Source organism: Agelaius tricolor, unplaced genomic scaffold, assembly GCF_023055355.1.
Source record: "Agelaius tricolor isolate 1412-34295 unplaced genomic scaffold, bAgeTri1.0.p SCAF_6, whole genome shotgun sequence".
Taxonomy (NCBI): domain Eukaryota; kingdom Metazoa; phylum Chordata; class Aves; order Passeriformes; family Icteridae; genus Agelaius; species Agelaius tricolor.
The window spans coordinates 8450497-8475494 of record NW_027269266.1 but is presented as its reverse complement, the minus strand read 5'-3'; the positions used below and the strand labels follow the sequence as shown (position 1 = coordinate 8475494).

General features: G+C 38.5%; 1 protein-coding gene across 2 annotated transcripts in view; it reads right to left on the bottom strand.

The window, feature by feature from the left end:
• Positions 1 to 24788, bottom strand: part of WDR37 (WD repeat domain 37) — a 44476-nt gene extending 19688 nt beyond the window's left edge. Inside the window, exons 1-10 of one of the 2 annotated variants that reach the window (XM_071428636.1) lie at positions 24557 to 24787; positions 19434 to 19465; positions 15459 to 15636; positions 12751 to 12847; positions 11005 to 11100; positions 10773 to 10837; positions 5553 to 5688; positions 4126 to 4197; positions 2145 to 2189; positions 384 to 460 (exon numbers count right to left, since the gene is read on the bottom strand). In XM_071428636.1, the coding sequence (XP_071284737.1) occupies positions 384 to 460; positions 2145 to 2189; positions 4126 to 4197; positions 5553 to 5688; positions 10773 to 10837; positions 11005 to 11100; positions 12751 to 12847; positions 15459 to 15596 (726 nt within the window). In that variant the 5' untranslated portion in view covers positions 15597 to 15636; positions 19434 to 19465; positions 24557 to 24787. Of the gene's footprint in view, positions 1 to 383; positions 461 to 2144; positions 2190 to 4125; positions 4198 to 5552; positions 5689 to 10772; positions 10838 to 11004; positions 11101 to 12750; positions 12848 to 15458; positions 15637 to 19433; positions 19466 to 24556 lie in introns of both variants that reach the window. The other variant, XM_071428637.1, reaches the window with a different exon arrangement.
• Positions 24789 to 24998: the final 210 nt, after the last annotated feature.

Below are 24998 nucleotides of genomic sequence, written 5' to 3'. Positions count from 1 at the left end.
CAGGAACTATAGCTAATACAGGTTTCTCAGTAAGTTATGCTACAAAAATTTAACCAGTTTAAAAAGAACTTCATTATTACAAAAAAGAAGTTGTTTGACTGCTCATTTACACATTTACTACCTTGAACAAAAAGTCAATTCGTCTACTTGAAGCTGTAAATTCTATTCTGCACCAAATGCTTTTGAAATCATGAGGGAGTCTCTTTTCAAAGAAAAGCTGAAATGCAGCTGATAAACTAAAACCTTAAAATCCCACCTTTGGCAGTCCTGAAATCATGTAATATTAAATTATGTGTAAATTTAACATTCAGTCTTATCATAAAACCTGTATCTGATGAAATTGCTGTGCAATTAGTTCAGTTTGCAGCAAGCTGATTGCTTACATTGGAGTCTGCAGTTGGCTGAGGTGTAGGCAACTGTATTATGTATCTCCAGATGTGAGCTGTCTGGTCTCCAGATGCTGCACAGAGGAAGAGAAGCAAAAAAAAAAAAAAGAGAGAATAAGTAAGACTATTTCCATGGGCAATAAAAATAGGCTTTAATATTACATTTAGCAGTACTCTCTAAGTTGCATCTTTTCGTAACAGAAACCAGTATGAACTTTATGGTAAACAAGTCTCAACATCTCAAACATAAGTCATTATGCAAGATATAAGCAGCTTCCAAATTAATCACTCCTACAGTGAAACATGCACTTGAATACTGCACATCAGAACGTGAGTCTCACCCCTGCTCAGTATGTAGCATTTGAAGAAGGCATTTAATACATCACCAGATATTCATTTACTATTGCTCAAAATCCTGGGGTTCTTTATTCAATGATTTCTGCCATTAAATGTTTTTTCATCATGGTTTTAACAAGAAATCCAAAAATAGCAAGTGTGAAGCTATTCCTCTTCTGCCTTAAACAACTCAGCTTAACTAGTGGCAGTTTACAGCTCAGAAGGCACCATGTGGTTTTAACTCCATCTGTTTTAAAATAGACTTATTCATTATTAACTAAGGACAAACTCAAGATTGTCCTTGCTGTGGTCAGAACAAACATGTTCTAATCCTGCAGGATTAGAACTGCTCTCCAGCCACTCCTCTCCCAACTTATACTTGTGCTCAGCCTTACTCTGTTTTAGCTGCAGCATCTGGCATTGGAACTTGTTACATTTCATCCCATTAGTGGGATAGCACCCAGTGCTCTCATTTATTTGGATCCCTCTGAAAGGCCTCCTGTCCCTCACAAGAATCAGCAGCACCTCCCAGTTTGGTATCACCAGCAAACTTGCTAATGATGCATTTAACTCCTGCATCGAGGTCATAAATCTATTGATCAATCTATAGAACAGGACTGGCCCTAGAATTGATTCCTGAGGAACACCACTGGTGATCCTTTGCCAGGCAGACAGCCCCTTTTACTGCAACCCTTTGAGCTCTGCCCTTCAGCCAGCTGCCCACACAGCAGACCATGAACCAGCTCATCCCACAGCTGGACAACTTGTCCAGAACAAGACTGAAGGACAGCACCAAAACCCTTACTAAAATCTAGACAAACTTAATCCACCACATCTTCATCCACTGGACAGGTGACCTTATCCTAGAAAGATGTCAAATTAATTAAACAGCACCTTCCCTTTGTGAACCCATGTTGACAGTGCCTGATGACTGCATTATCCTTTAAATGCCTCTCAGCAGTATCCAGTATAATCTCCATAATTTGTTCAGGAAGTGAGATTGGATTAACAGCTCTGTAGTTCCACTGTTCTTTCCTCATACCCTTTTTGCAATATTGGAATAACACTAGTCAGAAGAGACCTCTCCAGACTCCCAAGAACTTTGGTAGGTAATCAGGAGGTATCCTGCCATAACACCCACTAGTTCTTTGAGTACTCTGGGATGAATTCCAGAACATTCACCTGATGTATGATTCTAAGTGTCTGGTTTGGAGCAGACAAGCACAAATGACAACATGACATGAAAAACACAGATGGCAAGATCTAGCTCTGATTTGTTATGCCTTCAAATGTAAAAATAATTCAATCAACAAAGATGCTGACAAGCAATAGGGAGAGAGGCTACAACCAGAACAAACTAGCAAATTACACTTATTTTCCATCAAGATTAACATACTTAACATATGAAAAAGCTTTACATACCTGTAAGAGCCACTTGCTCAGTGGGATGAAACTTTATGGAGTTTACTGTATGAAACAAAATAAAAGTTTTAAGTTAGTATATTAAAAGAATTGATTCACAATATTTTATCATTAAAAGCATTGAAAAATCAAGTAGTCTTAAGTTTTCAGCAATTTTTGGTAGTCATCTTTAAGGTGATATGGAAGTGTAGTATCAAGGAAAACAGCTACAATTGAAACAATTGAAAGCAGCTACATACAACACATTTTGTAGCAAGTTATTTCCTGAATCTAGTACAAGTGGTTCATGTTAGAGAGGATAGACAAACCACATTCAAATCATATGTAAGCTGACAGGAGATAATGCTCTGGAATTCCATACAGAGAATTTAACCATTCATAATTATTTCTAACTCAATGAAAACTTACTGTATGTTACCATTAACATCCTGCTTATTACTCAGCATTGCAAGAACAAATGCCTGAAAATCTGTTGCAAGTAACACAAATCAGATTTCAGTCCTGCAATCATATGTAATGAAAACAGGATGTCCTGCAAGAATGTCATCAACTAACAAAGCTCTTCAATTCATTTCATATGATTCATTCAAGACAAAACTTAGAACTCACTTCCATCCATTATACAAGTAAAATAGATGCATATGTTGTTGGGAGAACATGGTGTAATGAGTCTAAAAAAATACTCCTTAAACTGAACTAACTGAACTAACTTTATGGTACACCAGCTGCTGGTGCACCACTTCAAATCAATTGTCAAACAAAAGAAGTTTTATTACATAAAAAATACATTATTTCTATTAAAATTTATAGATGTATATAGTAATATAAAATGTATATACAATACAATTTATCTTTCATTGTTGTTCAAACACAGTTGTTTAAACACAATTGTTTAAATACAGGTTAGAACTTGTTATTTTCATAGTTATCCAAATACCAATTTTAAAAGAAAACTACCAGCATGAAAGTTCAAGTGAGTGAAGTTTTCAAACATGACTTCATAGAACTTAGAGGTCCATGCAGCAAACAACCTGAGATATCTGAAAGCATTAACATGTTACCAGTTGTTTCTGTGCATTTATCTTCGTGCTGTAGGAGCTAGAAGGAATGTAGCAGGAAAAAAAAGTACAACTCACAGCTGAAGCAGTTCTAAAGAATTTAATATTATTTGCACCCTTGCCACAAAGTTCACGTGATGTGCTGAGTTACCTAACCAAACAATCCTGGTCAATAACTGGGTTCCTCACTTTCCCAGGGTATGGTCACTCAAAGCACACAGGTAACAACAGCAAGTTAAAGCTATGGAAAACCTCTCCAGTTTTGGTCTATAAAATCCTGTATTCTAACTCACTAAGAGGCAGAAGGGTGTTAATCAAGTTTCTGTCAAATTGGACACCAAAAAATAACATCAAAGACACTCACTGCACTGCACGTCCCCACCCAAAGAGGGGTTTAAAAAACAGTTTCCACAATATTCATACTGGTAAAAAGAAAGAAAAATACCCATATTTAATTAACTGTCTTAAAAACAAGATCTTTGCATTATGCAGCAGATTATAGAGATCTTAAACAAAGAAGTGCAAAAAGATATTCACCTAGCATCTGTAGTTCTAACTCAAACAGAGATCCTGCAAGACAGCTAATTTCTGATTATATAAGCTTCTTTTGTTCTCCACATGCACAAGACCACAATGAGTTATGACATTTCACTTCTGAGTGTCGTAACTGTGCCTGTAAATTTCTTTATATGGACTTGTTTATTCATTTAGCATTTACAGAACTGTCTTAATGTGCCTCTCCAATAAAGAATCATATTAGAAAACATTCTCTGTATGAAAATTAGAGGAACTTCGCAATTGACTTGTTAATGATGTTGGCAACCCTGCAAGTGAAACCACAATAAACATTTCTGTAGCTGCCCAAAACACATTTCCCCCTCCCATGCTCTGTTCCCAGTTTCCACAACATGCCCTTATCTTACCTGAGCCAACATGCCCTACATACTTGACAAGGCACTTCCCTGTTTCTATGCTCCACAGCAAAGCAGTGTGATCTACAAAGATTAAAAAGCAGCTGTAAATAGTTAAAAACATATGTTTTTCATTTTTACCCTTTCAACAAACAAGTTATCTTCCACTGTAGTGCATACCATATGAAATAGATTTTAAATGTAGAACTCTTGACTACCACCTTATATACAAAACATTTTCTTATCATTGTACACAACTCCCCCAAAAAGTAAAGGTGCTGTCCTAATCAGATTAATTTTCAGCAAGGCAAATTGAAAGGCAAATTCTGTATAATGCTCCAGCTGTGTATCATGAGACTCAGGGGGAAAAAAAGAGGAAGCACTCCATGGTGAAAAAGGCAGCCACTACAAACAGGAATTCTATGCACAATCTATTTACTTCCTGTATGGAAATCCCAAATGCACACAGGTCACTGCAGAGCCCTAAAAAAATTAATTTAAAAAGGAAATCAATCCAAATGCCACTCCTTTATCCTGCCACACCCAAAAATAAATAATTAATTTCAGTATTTAAGTGGGTAGTACCTTAAAGCTGAATTGGAGAATTTCCAGGAGGTTTCCAGGTTAAATCAGGACAAAGACAAGATGTCCCACACAAAGACAAAATGTGCCCCCTCAGCAGGCACATAAAAATTGTAACAGTTCAGTTCAAGAAGCAGAGATTTCTGGTCCATAAATATTAGTCTAGTAAATACCTTCAGATTCTGTTCCAGCTTCAAAAGAATGTCACTTCAAATTGACTGATTCTATCTGCTTATGATTTATTTTCCTAATAATTTTCCAAAACTACACAAGTCTCTACATTGATTTTTAGACTATAATAGATTTAGTGACTTGTTCATTAGTACTTGTACCCCTTCAAGTGGAAGGAATAAATCTAATAAAGTAAATAGGACTGAAAATTAAGATTTTTAGCTGCCCCAGTGTCCTGAGGCAAAAGACAGAATGCAAGAATACAAGAATATGCAAACTATGACCACATATACAGCTTCTATAAAACAAAAACTAAACAATGCTAGGAGAGAAAGCCTGCAGGGGTCTCTGTATCCAGCCATATGGAATTCTGGGCCAGAGGCCTCCCCAGGCAAACAGCTCCCCATCCCACCCACCCACCCCACCCAACATGCCAGAGCTGACTAAGGAGAGTGTGACCAGCATGGAAGGGAACTGGCACACACTTTAGGAAGACCAACAAGCATGCTTGAACCTTCTAAGGAAAAGGAAATTCCAATTTTAAGAATTTTTCAGCTACAGAACTTCTTTAAAAGGACTCTTTCAAGTGTGAAGCTCAATTTTTGAGTATGCTTTGGATCTGTATTTGCTATAGCTTAGGGACTTAACCAGAATTTTCTAAATATTCAAGCAACACAAAACTTTACCAGCAGATGCAGTTCCCAACACCACTGGCTGAGTTTTCGCGACACTGACATCCCAAATACCATCCCTGTGGCCAACATATTCCTTTACCAGCTGACAGATTGCCCTTGATGTTGTAGTTTTAAAACTGGATACAATCTGAAATAGCAGAGACACCAACATTTTTTTTCCACATCGATCCAAGATAAGGTAATTATCTCACAAATAAAAATAAATATTAACTTTTCCATGATCCTTTAATATTCTGACAAATCACTACTGTCAAAAATTTGACATTTGATGGTAGGAAAGTGAGTTTGGATGCAAACATATCTCTTTTTTTTTTTCCTTTTTAATAGCAGCCATTTTACAGAATGCAAGGCAAACTATTCTGTACTACAATAATGCAATCTTATTGGAATAATGAGTTGTACAATTACAGAGGGCATGTCTCATTCAGTCTGGGTAAGGATTTTAATGGGAAAAAAAAAAAAAAAGAAGAGCAAACCCAGCAAAAGACCTTAAAACTTTCCTTGCCTATTCCCAAACAAGTACATCTGGCAACTCAGATAGTCACTGTTAGCCAGTGTAATGTCTTTGAAAAAAAATGTACTTATTATATAACTCTAGTAAAACCAGAAACATTCCAATTTAAAACACTCATGGCTGCTTTGCTTTAAAAATGCATGAAGCTAATCAAATCAAACATTAACCTGAGAGCATATGCCTGTTTATTTGTGTAATGAAGCTTTTAAAAATATATGTCAAACTCATCTAAACATTTGATAAGCATGCTCCCTCCAAGTTAAGCTATTAGGGGAAAAACAGAGAGGGCTCATTAAATCCAAATTACTATGTGCATAAGTAATATCAAACAAAAGGAAGAAAAGTGTAGTAAAAAAGTAAAACTACAAGTCACTACAGTGCAGGAGTGCTCAAAACACTCAGCATCTACAGAAAGGATGCAAATTGCAGAAATTCTACATTTTCAGATAAAGGAACTGCAATATTCAAAAAAAAAGTTTCTCTTGCTGAACACTTCCAGAGACAATTGAAACCAAGAGTCATGAATGATGGCTTAAAAAAGGTGAGACCACCATTACAAATACCCTATTTTTACCCCACAAGTCTTGAAGCTCCTAACTCTTCTTTGAGAAAGACTACCTCAAAAGCTTTGTTAAACTGAAACAAAAAGACAACTTCAATTTATCAGCGTTTTCCTCTGCATGGAATTACAGGCAGGTATTTGACCAGTTAAATCAAAACCTTTAAATACATCAACACAAATCACATTAAGACTTATCTACAGCTTAGTAAAAGGTAGAAAGTTAATTAAGTCTACATTTCAGATACAATAAACTATGGTTAAATCCCATTAGTTTCTGGTATTAAAATAGAAGGTCTTAAGTATGTCATTAAAGCAAATTACTTCAAAAAAGATTTTTAAAGCTAAAAGAAAATCTTTAAGAGCATTCCAAACCCTGAGCATGTCAACTCTCCAATGATGAAATGATAATGCCCTATTTGAATTCCAAATTATCAGCTAATATGCATTTTGGTTTCACAGCAGCAGAAGGAACAGTCATTACAGATGCACTGAAAAGAAAATGGGCTAATAGTAAAGATTATTAGTTCAACCATACTGCAGAATTTCCTACATTTTGAACACCATCCTACAGATACAACTTTCACATTGAATACAGTCCTCAAATTAAATGGACTCATGTATGAGAAATGGAACAGCTGAATTAAGTACTAACAGGAAAGGACTAATACAGCACTCAGCTCAAACTCCAAACTTGGTATTTTCCAACTCAGCCTGTGCTTGCATTCTATTCTGTCTTTCTAATGTTGAGTCAAACCCCTATGCAGAAGTTTTTTAGGAGAAGCTATCCCCTACCCATCAACAAACACAGAACTGCTGGACAGTGGTTTCACTGATTATTTAATGGCAAGGATGTAAAAATCCTTTTGAGGTATTAGCAGTCTTTAATTAACACACAGAAGAGTTCAAAAACACTATCCAGCAGTAAACATCCTGATACAGATATTTACTCAACACACACTTTTTCCAAGCTCTTTTTTCCTTTCCTTTTTTGCTGCCCTTCACCTCACAGACCAGTAATTGGATAAACTAGACAGGGCCTGGGCTACTTCCTGCTTTGCTAAACACACATAAATAATGTCCCAAGCCAGGAAAGGAAGTATTTAAAGAACATGCAACTTGCTAAAAAGAGGTGTCTGTAGTGCAGAAAATTTCTGAAGTAACTTCTGTAGATCATCATACACAAATAAACGACCAAGCACATTCTGAGTGTGTTTCAGCTTTGCTTGTCCTCTTTCTTAAATTGATACAGTTTCATGTACTTCCTTCTACAAAAATATTTTTAAATAGGAAAACAATTGTTTACTATGTGAACAAGTGAAAACTGAACACAAATGAAACAATTGCATGGCAAGCAGAGTGAGGCACCCTGTAACAAAGTTTCTTACACAAACAGGCACATTAGAAATAAGCATGAAAACCTGATCAACCCAGGATCATTACACTGTGCCTGATGAACACAATGTCCTGTGAAGCAACTTTAGGCAGTGAGGTCAAAACTACATAGCCAAAAAAAAGTTTTTTTCCTTTTAACTAATGGGTGCATAAATACTTTTTTTTTAAGAGACTTTATCCTGATCTAGACAAATCAGAGATCCTGGTATTTAGTTTGGATGGAGCAAGTTACATCATTTCAGCTTATTTTAGGACTCTGCATAAACAATTGATGCTTCCCTGATGTTGTAACAACTTTCATAAGCCAGGCTTCATTAACAGCAGCTATTACATTTTGTTAATATCAAAACATGAATTTCATATAGTGATTCCTGCATCTAAAACCAACTGCAGTTAAATTATGGAATCTTGTCCATTAACAAAAAAATGACTTTTAACAGTACCAAATGTTAAATCTACCTCTTCAGGATTTGGACACTGGTGGAAAACCCTTGCTGCTAAAACCATGCTTTTCTGAAATGAGTTTTGCCAACTTGATATATAGCTAAGTGATGAAAAATATTCCAGTATGGAAATTTCATATGAAGGGCTTGAATTAAGAATGTTTACTTCAGCATTTTCTCCAAGAGAATGAACAGATTGCTTTAGTATTTCTTACCTGTCCTACTATTTTTTACCAATATTAAAGCAGTCAAGGATCAGCCTTCTCATTAGATTAAGCAAATAGTGAAAGATTTTTTCAGGAAAAAAAATAATTCTATATGCACTGCCAATCTGAAAAATGTAGCTGTGTGCAATTACACAAAACAATTGGTTTGTAAGACTTAAGCCTCTCCTAATCTTCCACAGGCAAAAAAAAAAACCAACCAATGCAAAAAAACCACAGACCTAAGAAACCCCTGTATGGTAGTAGTATAAAGGCAGGGCTGAACAGAAAACTTGTGACCTCCTGCCCCAGGGAGTTTGGAACACAACCATTTTGGGAAACAGCATTGTTCATTCAATGCTCATAGAAGTACAGCCATAAAACTTTCAAAGCTGCTGAACTCTTAAAACTCTAAATGTATTTTTCCTCAGACAGGGTATTGGGGAACTACATCCAGTCAGGGTAGAGATGGAAAAATCATGGTTTGTTAGAAAGTTATGTTTGCTATAGTCTCTCTGTGGGTCAAGAGGCAATAGTTTACAGCTTTGACTCTTCTGTGTGGGGAGGAAGGAGAGGTCGAAATAAAGCACCTCTGTGAACTGCATTAAGATCTCAGAGAACACACTGGACAGAGATATTCTCAGTGTTGTAACTTCCTTCAGCTCCTGTCTACTCCCCAGTACATTCTGACTCCAAGTTGCAAAATACATCAGCACATGCAGATATCTGTTGGCTACCAATTGATACAAGAGATGAGCATAATGTTCAGGTATTAAATTCTTCATGCTCTACTACTCATGGCTGCTTTGCTGTGCATGCATATCAGCTCCCCAGGAGTCTCCTCCTCCTCATACTTCCCAGCTTCCCATGGCGAAGCTGTGAGGTCTGCCTGTCTTGCTCAGGAAAAAATAAAAGTGCTACACTGCAAGAAAGTAAAAGAAGACAAGGATTTAACACTTGCCTTAAAAGCCCAAAAAAAAAAAAAAAAAAAGAACCCCATAAACAAAACAAAAAAAAACCCCACAAAACACAACACTAGAAACACTAGAGGGTATTAAATTCATAACTACATAGTAGGTGCACCAAAACTATACAACCCCTATTAATATCATGTTGTCACTATTAAAGTGGTCTCATTAAAAAATTTTCAAGTCATTAAGTCTTGAAAGAGGCACCTTTATACATCAAATTGGCAAGAATAAAAGTTTGAAAAACAACAAAATAAAAAGGAGACCACATAAACCACAGTAGCTTCAGTCTATTTCACCACCCTATTCTTACTCTCAAACTTTCATACTTAAGAGAAGGCATTTCCAAGACACCTACACCACATATCAGCCTGCATTACAGGTCACCACAGAGCTGACTATACAGCTGGTTCACATTCCAGATTCCACTGTGGTTTGCTCACATTTTATTTAACCTTAATAATGTATCATTAAATGACTCTGATATAGAGGAAAAAAGAGCAGCAGGTAAACTCTCTGCAAAAACTGAAAAAGAGGAGAGAGTGAGGGAAGCAAAAATACCAGGCTGATGCAGATGTACAAAATAAAAAGCATCAGAAAGGTTAACTGTGCCAGTACACCAAGCAAAAAAACATCACTAGCTACTGATGAGCAAGGCTTGCAACATAAAGGAAACAAATTGTTCTAGCCTCATAGCTAAAATTAAAAATTATTTTTAAAAGGAACATGTAATAGTACACATAGAGGCGCCTACTTAAATCCCCATTTCAACTGCAATACCCAAATCTTTATTCAGAAATCCACTAGCAAGTTCTCTATTTCCCTCAGAAACAGAATTATTTTTTTAGTCCTGTTTACAAAACATCACTCCCACATACACATGTGCACACTCTCTCCCCTCCAATATCCCTTCTTCAAAAAGGGTGAGCAATTATTGTAACAATATCATATGGTATGGTTGAAGTAATGGGTCATTGATGAATCCAAGATAAACATACTGCTCTTCAGGAGGCAGATTTATTTACAGACCAGTGCTACCCAGCTAAAAAAAAACCACAATTCACAACTTAAAAGACAATCACGTTAGTTTCACAAGTACACATGGAGTAGAGATTAATTTGTCTCATACCTTGCTAGTAGATGCCTTGTAAGTTGTCTTTAATTTCTGAGAAAGCTGACTGGTACTATGACTGGCTGTGGAGACAAATAAGTTCAAAGGAAGATATTTCAAATACAGCATTAGCTTGTTTGTATAAGTAACTGGTATTCATTCCCTTCAGTAACATTCTAAGTTTTGGTCAACAAAGTACAAAAAAGTGGACTCAAAAATACTGGTTTAGGATTCTTTGTGGCTGTCTTACCTTTTGTTTTCAGTTGTCCTTTGCTCAGTTCAGCACCATCGACTGTCTGTCCTTCACCCGCTAGGCGCTCATTCAGCGTATCAATCTCCCGTCGCACTAACAAAGCCAGAAATTCACATTACTACAGAAACTGACTATCATTAATAACAGCACTAACACATTATTTAAGAGCTGTTATGGTTAGTAAGTAAGGTATTTTCTGCTAAGGAGAGGAAAGGAGATGAACTGGGATTTTATAAAAGCAGGTCTCACCAAGACATAAAGCAAGACTCATACTGAATTTTCCAGAGATCAACCTTGACCCAGATACCACGCAAAGTATTGGAGGCTTCTAATTACTCTTACTAATAAATGAGGCTATTCAATTTCTGTGAAATGCATGGCCCATCTGTATTCAGTTAAATCCAGCAGAAGACAGAAAACTTGTGGCATCATAAATATTTTAGCCACAGAATTAGCAAATCCTTTCTTAACAGAGGTTTCATTAACCACAAAATAGCATTCTTCCTGAATACTTGTCTACTACTAGAGTCTCACAGGAAATGTAGTGCTGCAAATGACTATTTTTTATACTTTGGAATTTATTTTTTTTTTAATTCTGTGTACAATAACTCCTGCAGTAGTGTAGGAATTAGACCAAGAATAAAAAATATTAGACTGAGCACGAGAAGAGAAAAATTTAGAAATTGTCAGGGGGGTGAAAAGAGATCACAATCATAATTAGAGCTGTGAGGTGAAGAAAGATAAAGAAATGGAAATGGAAAAGAAGGAAAATAATCATACTCTGGAGGGTACAAATCCACCACTTGTTTTCTGACAAGTATTTCTGAAGGCTGGGGATGGAAATTCTACTTTTCTTGCTACCAACCAACTTCTCAGCAAGAGGCCAAGAGTTCAGTTGTGCAAATTGTCGCTAAAAAATGCGTACTTTTGATGACAGCCTTTAACCAAAATAATCACAGGTTTTAAGAGGAAAAAACCCAGAACATGTCAAAAAAAGCTGGCAGGAATTTTTTTTTTCCATAATGTGTCTGGTTTAAATGTGGGAACTGATTAGGTGTGGAAAAAAAATTGACTTGGACCCAAATCAGACATATTCCACAATTCAGAATCCAAGCCAATGTAACACAGCTTGAAATTCCAGCAAGGGAATTTTATAGACCTGTATTACTTAACTTTGGATCCTCTTACATCACCTTGGATCACTTACATTATCAGACAACTGCACTGTCATCAAACAAATATCTTTTTTAAGATAACACCTGGAATTTTTATCTGACTGCTTGACTTCAAAACTCCTGAACAGCTGCAGGTGCTGGTTATGCAATGTGTAAGTAGTTTGATCCAAAACCACCCCATTTTACACTTTTTCAAGCAAGTAGGTTTTCTAATTTTATTTACTAATATTACATCATTAAAATTAAGCCTGTAAATATAAAACATTGCCAAAAACTTCAAAGGCTGGATGGAGTTTCTGGAGATTAACATAACCAGAGCCTACAACGATAAGGAGACAGAACCTTCACTGGCTTCCACAGACATCAGTTCTCACTGCTTGCACCAAAGAGCTAATAAAGTGCTTTTTCTGAAAAGGTACAAACTCCATCTTTGGCTACAAGTTTAGAACAACTACTAAACTGCTCCCAGAAAAGCTACACTAATTATACTGCATTATCCAATGTAAACATTTTAATTATGAAATGAATATGAACAATTCATAAGTTGGAGAAAAAAATAGATACTCACATTCCAAATTTTCAAGATACAAGTTTTCAAACTCCCGCTCTATTTGCCCAAAAAGTTCAAGGAGTGTATTCCGGACAGCAGATGGTAACTTAGAATCCTAGGAGGCAAAATACTGGGGGGTTATATTTTTCTTTACATATATTTGATAAAATTACTCTTCAGTCTTGAACTGATTTTAACAGTTATCTCAATGTCCCAGCAAGGAGGCAAATTAAAACTACTGCTAGTGTAGAAACAAAACAAATAGCTCTGTGCATCATAGAGTTATTTATTTTATATATTCTTTCTCTTTCAAGGGATAGAATTCAAATCACCTATGGAATTTGTTTTGGTTTTCTCTACTAGAGAAAAATTATAAAATCAAGATGCATGTACAATTCATTTAAAAAAATAGAAAGTGAGAAAAAATTCTTTTTAATATCAATATGATTCCAGATCAAGAAGAAAGAATACCTTTGTTTGATAAAGTAATGCAAAAGTTGACTATGCAATGGGTTAGAAAGTTATGAACACAATGCATCTTATTACCAAAGCTTAAGACAAACTACAATTTTAAATGTATTTTTGACATTTACCTGCTTTTGTCATTAACCATAACTAAGTGTGAAGAAAACTACAACTTCTAATCCTTCCCTCTTCAGATATTACTCAAGCATTCTATTCTTCAGATGCTCATAGACCACAATATGTAAATTGGCTTGCTACATTTACTATTTACCCAGGTAGCCAGCTATAAACTTCTTTTTAAAAAAGCTTTCACTTCACTGAGTCACCTTCCGCCGCAGCCCCGGGAATTGTCTGCAGGCACAGCGGGAGAGGCCGCCCATGACCCTGGCTGGGCAGGTTATTTCCAAAGTTCAAACAGAGAGCAAGAGAAACCACTCATAGCCATGACACAGAGCACACCTGCTTTGTGCACAATTTCACCCAGGTTCACAGCTGGTTTAAGCTGTGGCACTGTGCTGGAAGAAGTGGGACCATGCTCCTTATGCCCCTCTACCTCATTCCTTTCTTCATCTGCCTCTCCCCTGATAGCGTGAGACCAGAAGCAAAACAAATCCTAATTAAAACCAACTTGAAACAAAACTGATTAAACAAAAATACTAAATTAAGCACTATTAAGAAAAACACTGAAGTTAGAAGAATTATTTCAAATTCAATTACCCAATAATTTCACACAGCAAGGAAGAAACTAACTTATTCTTAAACAACTTTTGCAACAAAAAGGAGATGCAGAAAAGTTTTTCAAACCAATTCTCAAAGCCTGAAAGTATAAACAAATCTAAACTTGTAATGAAGTAAACAACATAGTAAAATGCATTCACTTCCTTTCCTCTGTTTAAAGTTGGCATTGCTTAAAACAGCTTATTAAAACAGCATGTAATAATGTTATCTCTTTATCTGCAAAAGTCCTTAGCTAGATGTCATGAGGTTTACAGCTCCACTGTGAAGGGGCACTAATACCCTCTCTCTACTTGATAGAATCTGCCACCCAGCTGCTCAAGGTCAACAAAATCCAACAAGATGATAGATAAAACATTTTAAACATCTATGCATTACAGCCTAATACACTTAGAGTTTGCTAAGAAATACTAAAACAGCTTAACATTTTGGTTTACTATGCAGGGCTGAAGCATATCTTGACCTCTCAGCTGCCCTTCACACCTTTCCTGAAGAAAGGCTGCAGTAGTTCCAAATGCATGAAGAGTTTTCTATCTAAATACTTGATTCTCCAACTTCTAGATGACTAGAAGCAACAATCTAGGCTCTGTTAATTCCCAGAAAACTAATGCTATGATTTACTTAAAAATAGATTTAATTAAAATAAAACAGTCACAACACTGAGAAAACACCAGGTTTTCCCTTCAGTGTTTCTGCAGACTTCAGTGTGAGGTTTCTCGTAGCCAAACTCCATTTGTATTTCAAACCAACTGTCTCATAAAAATCAAGCTTTGCATCATCTTTGCCAGTCCCACACTAACACAGTGTAGTCAATTTGACAATAAATACTTTTAAACTGGTATTTGTTTATATTTGCCAGTACTGCTTCTGACAGAAGCCTTACCTACAGGTAATCTCAGAATTTTTAGGTGCAACACTCCAAGTCCAGATTGCACCCACTACTCTGACATGATTAAGAATGCTACAGAAGCAGTGGCTGCTGTTCATTCCCTTAAATTTAATCCCAGAATAGCACACCTTCATTTGAGCCAAACAAGAAAAAACCCACACAAACAAAAATCTGAGTTAGCTCACACTTCTGTCAGGCAGGCAGTATTTGTTTACTTTATGGAAAGGAATGCAGAACAGCATTCCAACTAATATTTTCCCTATCAGAGTCATCATAAGAAGTATTTGGTTATTCATACTTCTGGATTGCTGCTATTCCAAGAAAGCAGGAATCAATCTTGATTTTTTTTTTTTGCAGGTGGGAGGGAGAGGTTGCAGTGAATAAACAGGCTGTTTTATGGCTTGATCATTCACCTAAGAAAACACAGAAGCTGATAAACTCCACAGGTCTCAACACAACCTGAAACACTGTCAACATTCACATCAATGATCTCCAAAGGCAGTGAGCACTTACAAGCAACAAAATCTGCTATTCTTGCAGCTTTACTGGACATACCTCAATATTTAAGTTTGTTTAGCTTCTCCCCACAGGAAAGACATAAAAAAGTGATGCAAGGTCCCAAGCAGCAGCACCTTACCTGCCCTTCCAACATGTCTCTCTGCAGCCCCGCCCGCTCCTGCTCGGAGCTGTTGGTTCTCCGGATGGAAAGGCTGTGTGATTTACGTTTCTGCTTTGCCTGGCGAGCAGATGCACAGCTTCCACTTTCTATTGGCATTACTTCAAAAAAACAGCTTCACAGAGGCTCCTATGATAAACTAAGGACAAGCATTATACATTACTAATTGCTTTGCCAAACAAACCACTATTTAAATATTTTTCTCAACGTGGAAGTATTTAGTTCTACGGAACTTTGGAGTTGTTTGGGTTGTCATTAAAAAGAAGAGATCCCTCTTACTTACAGCTGTTCTTCAAATAACATTAAGTTCAAAACCATATGCATATACGTAAATAGAATGGAATTGCTTCTGCATTATTTATTCATTAGCTAACAAACCTCCACAAAAGGAAAATAAATTCCACTTCCTTCCTCATTTTGGAGAACACCAGCAGAGACAGCCCCAAAATGCTTCCAGGAAACAACTATTATGCATACTATAGTTCACTGAAATGCATGCAAAATTAAAACCCAGCTGGAAAATGAAAGCAAACATGGTAATTCAGGGACACTGTCAGGTTAAAAATGTATTATTCAACTTTAAGCATTACTATACAAAATTTAACAGATGTCCTTGTTCAGATTTAGGCAGAAACTAATTTTCATTACAAAAGTTCTGAAAACTACCTTCCACCATTTTTGGCAGCTCACGGTTTCACTTTCTTCAATAATGAAAATGCCCATGAATTTATGAGAGTAGTGAAAGTGTGCCTGACTTAACAGGCTGCTGGTGATGTGGTTCATTTCTGTCACCTTGATAAAGCCAAATATATGCATTTCAATATGCCTAAAACCACCTGACAGTATCACCAAACAGTATTACCATGTATGAGCCAATGCTTCCCCTGTTTAAGAAAAATCAAATTGTCTGATTTGTTGCATAAATGTGGAGAATATATATGAAAAATCAAATTAGGTTTGATTGCATAAATATGGAGAATATGTTCTTTACTTTCAAAATCTTATTTTTCAAACATTTTATTACTGGATTTTTTTAATTTAAACCCAACACTCAACAGAAATTAATTTTTGTTTCATGGAGTACCAGTTGTTAAATATTTCAAATGCTTCAGGATTGATTACCCAAAATTTTTCAATCATGCACAATAAGAACAAAATAAAAATTCATTCTCCAGCATAAATCATTTCTGAAACAACAATCAAAACTTAAAATAGGTGCAATAGTCTGCAGAGAAATAGGAGAGCAGAGTTGGCAAAGCTAACCAGGCAACTGAGCTTCCTTTTACACAAGTTGATCAGAGAAAATTTAAACCAAACCCAGGACCATTTCCAATTTAAGATCCGCCAACACTCTGGATCTCACGCTAGGAATGAGCACCGTGGCTATGAACAAGGCAGGCATTAACCACTTCAGGGCTTTGACATGGTGTTTGCAGCTTTTACCACATCATAAAGCCAAGGAAAGCATTACTAAAAACACAGTATGCACTGGAATAACATGAGCTTGAAATCTCCTTTGGGTTTTATATCACAAAATGAAAATGTATAAAGATACAGATATTAGTATCAAAAATGAGACTAGATTTAGTTAAGATTTTAATGCCCATCCATCCTTATTAAAAAACTTGGTATTTTAATTAGCTTTTGGAAGAACTGTGTTCCAGTAACCTGACACAAATTCCATAGTGAATCTAAAATAAAATTTAGGTTGCACCAGTGACCTGCACTGTACTAAACTTTATTTTTCATATCCTCTGGATTCCACAGAGTCCTCCCCTGCACCTAATCCCATCAGAGCTTTTTATGTGTGATTAATCAGTAGTAACTAAATAGCTATATTCACAAATTAAAGAAGAGACTAGAAAAAATTACCATTGGGTAGCTCCTTATTTGCCTAAATTCTGCTATTCACTGTGGCTAGACTCCTCTACAAAATTTTCTAAAAGTCCATCCTGTAAACAGTTACTGCCAATTTTCTGGGCTTCACTAAGTATCTTCCTGTTCATGGACATATGGTTCAAGAACGAGGAACAGGTTTTCCATGCTCATCACATTTCTATTTCTTTTCAAAAGAGAATCAAATCCCAAGCACACACATATATATTCTCCCCTCTTCCACCCTGCTTCCTAGCTCCCTTGGGAACCACTCTTTCAATGGCTTTCAGTTACCATATTCTGCAGTTTGGGATTACATTTTAAGGCCAGTGTACACACAGGTAAATTTGTTAGGACAGTTTTATTCATACACATAGCTACATATAATCCCATAAATCCATTAACACCATTTCACTTAAGATCTGGGGGCAGAGGGGGGTAAAAAAACCCAAAAGACAATTTCTAATCCCTGCCAAATGTGGCTCCTGGACTGTTAGACACAAAGATGTTAATGTGGCTTATGCCTTACAAGCCATTGTTTTAAGTATGTCAGTTTCCACCTGCCCTTTCTGCCAAGCTACTTCATTTTGGAGGACATTACCCAGCAATATCCTTTTTTTGAGTAGAATGATTTGCATTGGAAGGGACCTTTAAAGGTCCTCTAGTCACACTGCTCTGCAATGGGCAGGGACATCTTTACCTGCATCAGGCTGCTCAGAGCCCTGTCCAACCTGACCTTGAATGCTTCCACAGGTGGGGCATCCATTGCCTCTCTGGCCAGCCTGTGCCCATGTTTCACCACCCTCGTTGTAAAAAATTCTTCCTTCTATTTAATCTCAATCTACCCTCTTTTAGGTTAAAATCATTGCCCCTTGTCATGTCACTATAGTCCCTGGCAATAAGTCTCTCTTTCTCCAAAGTTCCCTTCAAGTATTGAAAGACCCTGCTAAGGTGTTCCCAGAGAATCCTCTTGAGCTAAAAACCCCACCTCTCTCAGCTTTTATTTCACAGAAGAGGTTTGCAGCACACTGATAACATTTGTGGCTCTTCTCTGGACTAGTTCTAACATGTCCACATCTCCTTGTGCCATTGCCTGTCATTAGCTGCATGCACACATTTCTGCCTGATGTCTGGTTTTTCATGCCCCAACACTCCCAGGTCCCTCTCTGCTGGACTGCTCTCAATTCAAATCAATCTCTGCACTGATTTTGGGGACTGCTCCAACCCAAGGTACAGGACCTTGCAGTTGGCCCTGCTGAACTTCATGAGGTTTGCATTCCTGAAGCCTATCACAGTCCCTCTGGGTGCTATCCCTTCCCTCAACAAATCAACTGCAGCATCAGTACATGCAGATTTGGCAGCTATACACTCTAGCACATGGAATTTAAAGGGACACAGTCATATGCATGAGATTACATCTTTGCAGAGTGAAATTCTCACATTCTCTACATAGAAGTTTCTACTTTGGCAGCTCGTGAGCAAAGGCAGCAGACTGGGTAGGAATCACTGTCACTGTCTCTGTTGACCTGCAGCCAGTGTCACTGCCAGGGACTGCCCTCTCCTCATGCAGCAGCATGACACACCACCCATGCACGTTCTGGAGAGGGCAAACATGCAGCTGTTCCCAGGCTCGGCAGGAGGGCGCACACAGCCACAGCAAAGCTGAAACCAAAGAGGCCACAAGCAGGCATGTGCATACAGAGGATGGCAAGGAGAAGTTAAGGGGAATAGCTTCACTGCCTTTATAGAATTGTTCTGAATCCCACCAAACAGCCTGACAAACTTTGAGTCATGGAGCGATAATCAACACATTTTTTTGAGAACAAGGATTTAAATTCAGTTTTAAAATAGTGACAGTGTCCCTTTAAATATTAACTTCACTTTGACAAATTTCAGAACTCTTCTGATTCCAATTGCAGCAGTAAGAAGCTGTAAGTTTTTCAAGAGTAGATTTCACAAAACAGATCCTTGGCAATATGATGCTAAAAAAAATTAGGTGCTCATTTCTAGCAGTTACCTGATTCCCCTTATTATGTAAGGTTTTCAAACAATGAAAATTACCTGTCCAGAATATCAGTGTCATGTTACATATCCTATGAAAACCATATTAAATATTGATTAGTGAAACAGTCAGTAGTACACAAACCAGTCAAAGTCTTTCAATTCTTTGAAACTTTTGTAGTTAGAACACACCAGACAACAGGAAAGGGGGATGAGGGAAAACATAAACACAAGTCAAGGCTAGACACCAAATCCCAGTGAAACCAAGTAAGAAAAAAGTGCTTCAAAACAATCCATTATATGTTATTAGCCAGATATAGTTAATCTTAACTTTTGAGTGTTCCAAGTGGGTTCTGAAAAGAAAAATTCACTAGGGTCACTTTCCTTCTACTCAGTAACATCCCAAGTAGGATGGAGAAACCACCAAGAAGTATTGGAATCTTGCTTCCTGAATCAAATGAAGCTAAATTCACAGAAGCTAAAAATTAGCAACCAAGCATAATAAAGCCTGAACAAATGTACTTTCTGAGAAAAAAGGGAGAGGGGGAGAAAGAGGAAGCATATTGTATTACTAAACTATTTTCACTAAGGGTGGCAGTTCACAAGTGCCGTATTACTAAGAAGTGAGATTAAGAGACATACTGAGCTATTCTGCTCCGTCGTTTTGGAAAACACCCCATTTGCACAGACTTCACACAATGATCTGTCAAAGCCTCAGAGAACCTTTCTAGCAACATAAATCCGCAGAAGTAGGGGAGTAAAAGGTGTCCCAGAGAACATCTAGACCACAGGTGGTTACTACTTGCTGAACACAAAGACACTCCAGTATTTCAGATATGCTGTTTAATTAAACTCACAGGATATTTTACAGCGTGTTAAATTAAAGTTCCACCACCTACCTTTCTGTAACAGATGTACTCAGTCACAGGAAGTATTTCATCAGAGTAACAGTAAAGAGCAGATGTGTAACCAATTACTGTTTAAGTCAGCTACAACAGAGAAACAGCACCAACAAAGAGTGCACACACTGGCCTTTCCAGACTTAAAAACTCACTGCAGCAGTAACTAATCATACTTGCCTACTTCTGCTCTTGAACAGAGAACAAGGAGGCTGCTGAAAGGAAAGAATTCCTGGGATATGCATGTAGCTGAAGCCAGGGAGAAAAGCTGTGCTCTGCTGTCAGAGCACAGACAGAATGGCTACAGTATTGCATTTCCTTTTTTGTTCATTCAAGACAACACACAAGTCTGTAAAGGGAAAGCATCAGGAAGATTCAGCAACATCTTCCCCAACATCTCCCTGCTCCATTTTCTTTGGAATTTAGAAATAGCAATAGTTACTATTTAAATGATGGTGTCAAATGAAAAAAAAAAAAACCATACAATTTTAGTGTATTTGTGTGTGCTTAAATCTCTTCATCTCATATCTCCCGTTTTCAAACATGGCTTAGAAGAAAATTTCTGTGTATACTATATAAAACACAAAGACATTTTACAATAGTAATTATTGTCTAGTGCAGCACTAAAACCTTACAATACAAAGATGCCCATTAATGTAGGGGAGTGTGTGGGTTTGGGGCTTTTTTTTCCACAAAGCAGGGAGGGAAAACAGAAAGAGAGAAGAATGATTACAGTTTTTAGGTTCTTAATTACATGGAACTCAGTTTGACAGCATTATTCATGAGTTAAGGGAATTTAAGTATCAACATATGCCACTACACTCTTTTATTAATATGCAAAGAAATCAAATTTAAAGGAGTAAAACTTTCATTTTGAGGTCTTCAGTGAACAATTTGCTTCAGTGATGCTGTACATTCAAGTGCCATTAATTCAATGCAAGCTGCAAGACTAGAGCACACCTGAGAAAGATCAGGCTAAACAGACTGCTTTGTAAGACTAGCTGTTTTGCTAAAGGTAAATATTTAGGAAACAAAACCATTTCAGATCATCACAGATGATGCTAGAAACACTAATAAGTGTGCTCAAACCTTGTGAAATCCACTCAAGCATTACAACATTGATTTTTCTTTTTCTAAATTTAGTACAGCTTTCTTTCAAATGAAACGGGGTGTTCCTCGAAATGTAAAAGGGGAAAGCAGGCATCCACCACTGAAGGTGACAACCTCCTTTCAATAGCAAGCAGAGTAAAGAAGCTGCACCAATAAATTTGAAGTATGTTATACAGCTGAAATCAAGGATAAAAACTTTAACACATTAATGAGTACATGCTCTAAGCAAGCTTCTAACACCAATATCCAAATATAAGCCAGCCCAGTTCTGCAGCTAGCAAGCTTTGATCTTGCTAATTCAACTATGTCAGCAAATGCTGCAGTCACACCAAAATGCAGGGCTGACCCAGCCTGCCATACAGTCTGCTAAAGCAAAAAATGTAACTCCCACCATACAAGCTTATATCATCCAATACTAAACAACAATAATTAGCGGATTTGGACCTTCTTTAATACAGTAGAAACCTTCCTGGGTCCACTAATAATCATCAGACCTGAAAGCTTCCTTTTGAGACCAGTGCCACCTGTGCTCACTGAGGGTGCTCACTGTTTGAACTAGTTTAAATGGTGCAAATACAATATAATCTTATGTTCAACACTAGTTAGTAACCTATCAGTATATATTGTACCCTCCTTTGTTTAGAGGTACTGATGAACTGGCTTTACTGAAGAATTCAACAGACAGCATCAGTTCCTGCTAAATTACTTACAGCTGGTTAACTCCTAAAATATGTTTGAAGGGTACTTTATTTCCTCAGCTGTTTCATAGACACTGCAGCTCCCATTTCTGTATTAGCAAATCCCTAACAGCCTAGGAGCAGCTTCCATGCAGGCACAGGGATGCAAATACAGGACCTGAGGGTGAGGAATCCTAAGGAAGTTCAAGAGCAAAGGCAATTTAACCAGGTGCTTGTTCAAGGAGGTACTGCACCACACTCAGAAGCCAGACTCTTATTCTGCTAGTCCCTAAACAAATAATATTTGTGTACTTGTTATGGATCTATTAATTGCTATTATGGTCTTATTCAAGCACAGTGGCCTCTAGTATCACTGCTCTTCATCTGGGAATATATAGTAAACTAAAATCTTTTCATTCTTAAGACTTGAACAAAAGCAAGTAATTTTGACTCTAACTGTAATATATCTAGCAAGCTCTTCAGAAGCACCAATAAATAATCTCTGTACAGCACATTCTTGAAGCATTACCTCATGTAGTCCAGCACAGAGAACTACAGAACCTACCAACAGACCATGTAAGAGCACTGTGAGCACTCAGCCTACCATCTTGAACAGCAAGCCTAAAAATAGTCAGTACATATTGCTTGCAGATGAGAAAATACAAATCCTGATTCCTGTCCATTCCTCAGATGTCATTCACAAAGCAGTAACCAACTCTCCCCCACAGGGCTTTGAAGGGTTGGCCTCCAAATAAAGCCCCTCACCCTGGCTTTCATCTCACAAGACAACATACTAGTCTTAGCTCCAAGACTTAAAATTCCATGACATAAAATGATCCTAATCTCATCTCAAATTTGTAGAATGCAATACCACTTAATTCCTCCTTGCTTGGCACATACTAGTTCTGGCTTGCAATTTCAGGATTTCATAGACCTTCTCATCAGACATTATCACCACACTCACAATATTTGTCTTGTGACTGTACCAACAAACTTAAGCACTTCAGTCCATACTAAAGACTGCATGCTTTAAACAAGTCCTGAATCAAAGAAATAGATGGTGGAAGGGCCTGTCTATATTAAATAGGCAGTCTCATCTTAAAATCTTTAGATAAACATGATAAATCTAGTTGAGGGACAAACATACACATAAACAACTGGCATTAAAAAGACAATCAACATTACAGTTGGCCTTAAATGCTAATGTTTGGTGCCAGCACCTTTTCTTAAAATAATTGCCCAAGTCCACAACACAAAGTGACATCTAAAGTTACTACAAGACACATTAGAGCTGACATCATGCGCAAAGATTATCTAATCTAAACTATTCATTAGAAAACATACTTGTGGGTTCTTGGGGTTACCAGCTCTCTTTCAAAATCATCAAGAAATGCCAACAGCAAAGTACCTTGGGAAGCAGTTTCAGAAATTTGCTCAAGGAAAATGATGCAGCTGTAATGTTGTAAAATGGGTGCCTGAACAACAGACGTTTGTATCATGTCAAGGTGTACTCAATGACACTGAATCACTTCCAAGAAGCTGTTCCACCAGTTCCTTACGTAAACCTTCCATGGCATTACTGTTATAGAAAGCCCACTTTAACAGCAATAACAAAATAAATTTGACAAGCTGGACAAGAAAGATAAAAACAGACATAGAAGTTTCTCTTTCCTCACAAGCATCATGATGTCCTTGAGCCACAGATCAACACAACTTGAAAGAAGTTTTCCTTGTCTTTGCATAAGGAATGGAACCTAACATCCACTCAACCCCTGAATACATTAAGCATATCTGTTGTTCCCTCGAACTTATTTTCATGGGGTTTTAGCTCAGAAAAGGAGAGAACTAGTGAAGATGGCTCTTTGCAGACAACTTTTATCCATCTTGGACACTCCCATGCCATCCTCCCACTGCTGAAGGCCAGATTCACCCCATGCCACCATAAACTGTGCTCCCCTCATCATTTAGCTGTGCCCCACTTCAGAAATTTGGGGGTTCCATGTTTACTCCATTTGTACAGGTGTCAGAGGATCTGAACTCCACCTGTAAACTACTGCGGCTCTAGGCCTGGCCTGCCCTCAGGATAGGCAGCAGCACACGAACAAAGTTAGCGAGAGGAGTCTCCTCACAGCACCCTCGGCTTCCCCACCGCAGACCTGGAACCATCCCTACAGCCTGGGGCTGGAAGCGCTCAAAAACCGCCACACACCAGAAGAGGAAGGACAGCTTATTTTCGCTTATTTCGGGTTTTTATAGGAGAACGTGCAAGTCATTTCACGCGGAAATCAAGCAGAATAGGACGGGCGGGGAGGGGGTGCCCGGGCAGGAGCCCCGGTTTGCGCCGCGGGCCTGGGCGGCGGCGGCGGCACGGCGCAGGTAGCGCAGCCATGGTGCCACCGCCGCTGCCCCGGAGCCCGCCCGGACCCCCGCAGCCCTCAGCCCCTCGGGCGGCCGCGAACATGGCGGAGGGTCCGCGCCCCGCTGCCCCCGCACTCACCTGTCAGCCACAGCCGCGGCGGCGGGCGGGGAGGGGCAGGGCCGCAGGCGGCGCGGAGAAAGAGGAGGGGAAGGATGAGGACAACGAGGAGGAGAAGGCGGGAGGGGCAGCAGCGGAGGCAGCAGCAGCAGCGGCGATGATCGCGGCGCCGCTCGGGCGGGACGCGCCTCCCCGGTGCCGAGCCCTCGCGGCGACATCCGGCGGAAGCGGCGCGGCCCCCGCTCCGAGCCGCGATGGCGACGGGCTGGCACCGGGACAGCCTCCCGCCCGGTACAGCCCGCGGGCTCGGGAACGCCCCGGCCTCAGGGAGAGCCTCCCGCCGGCACTGCCCGCGGGCTCGGTAACAGGGAAAGCCTCCCGCCCAGCACGGCCCGCGGGCTCGGGAACAGGGACAGCCTTCAGCCCGACGCTGCCCGCGGGCTCGGCAGTGCCCCGGCCTCAG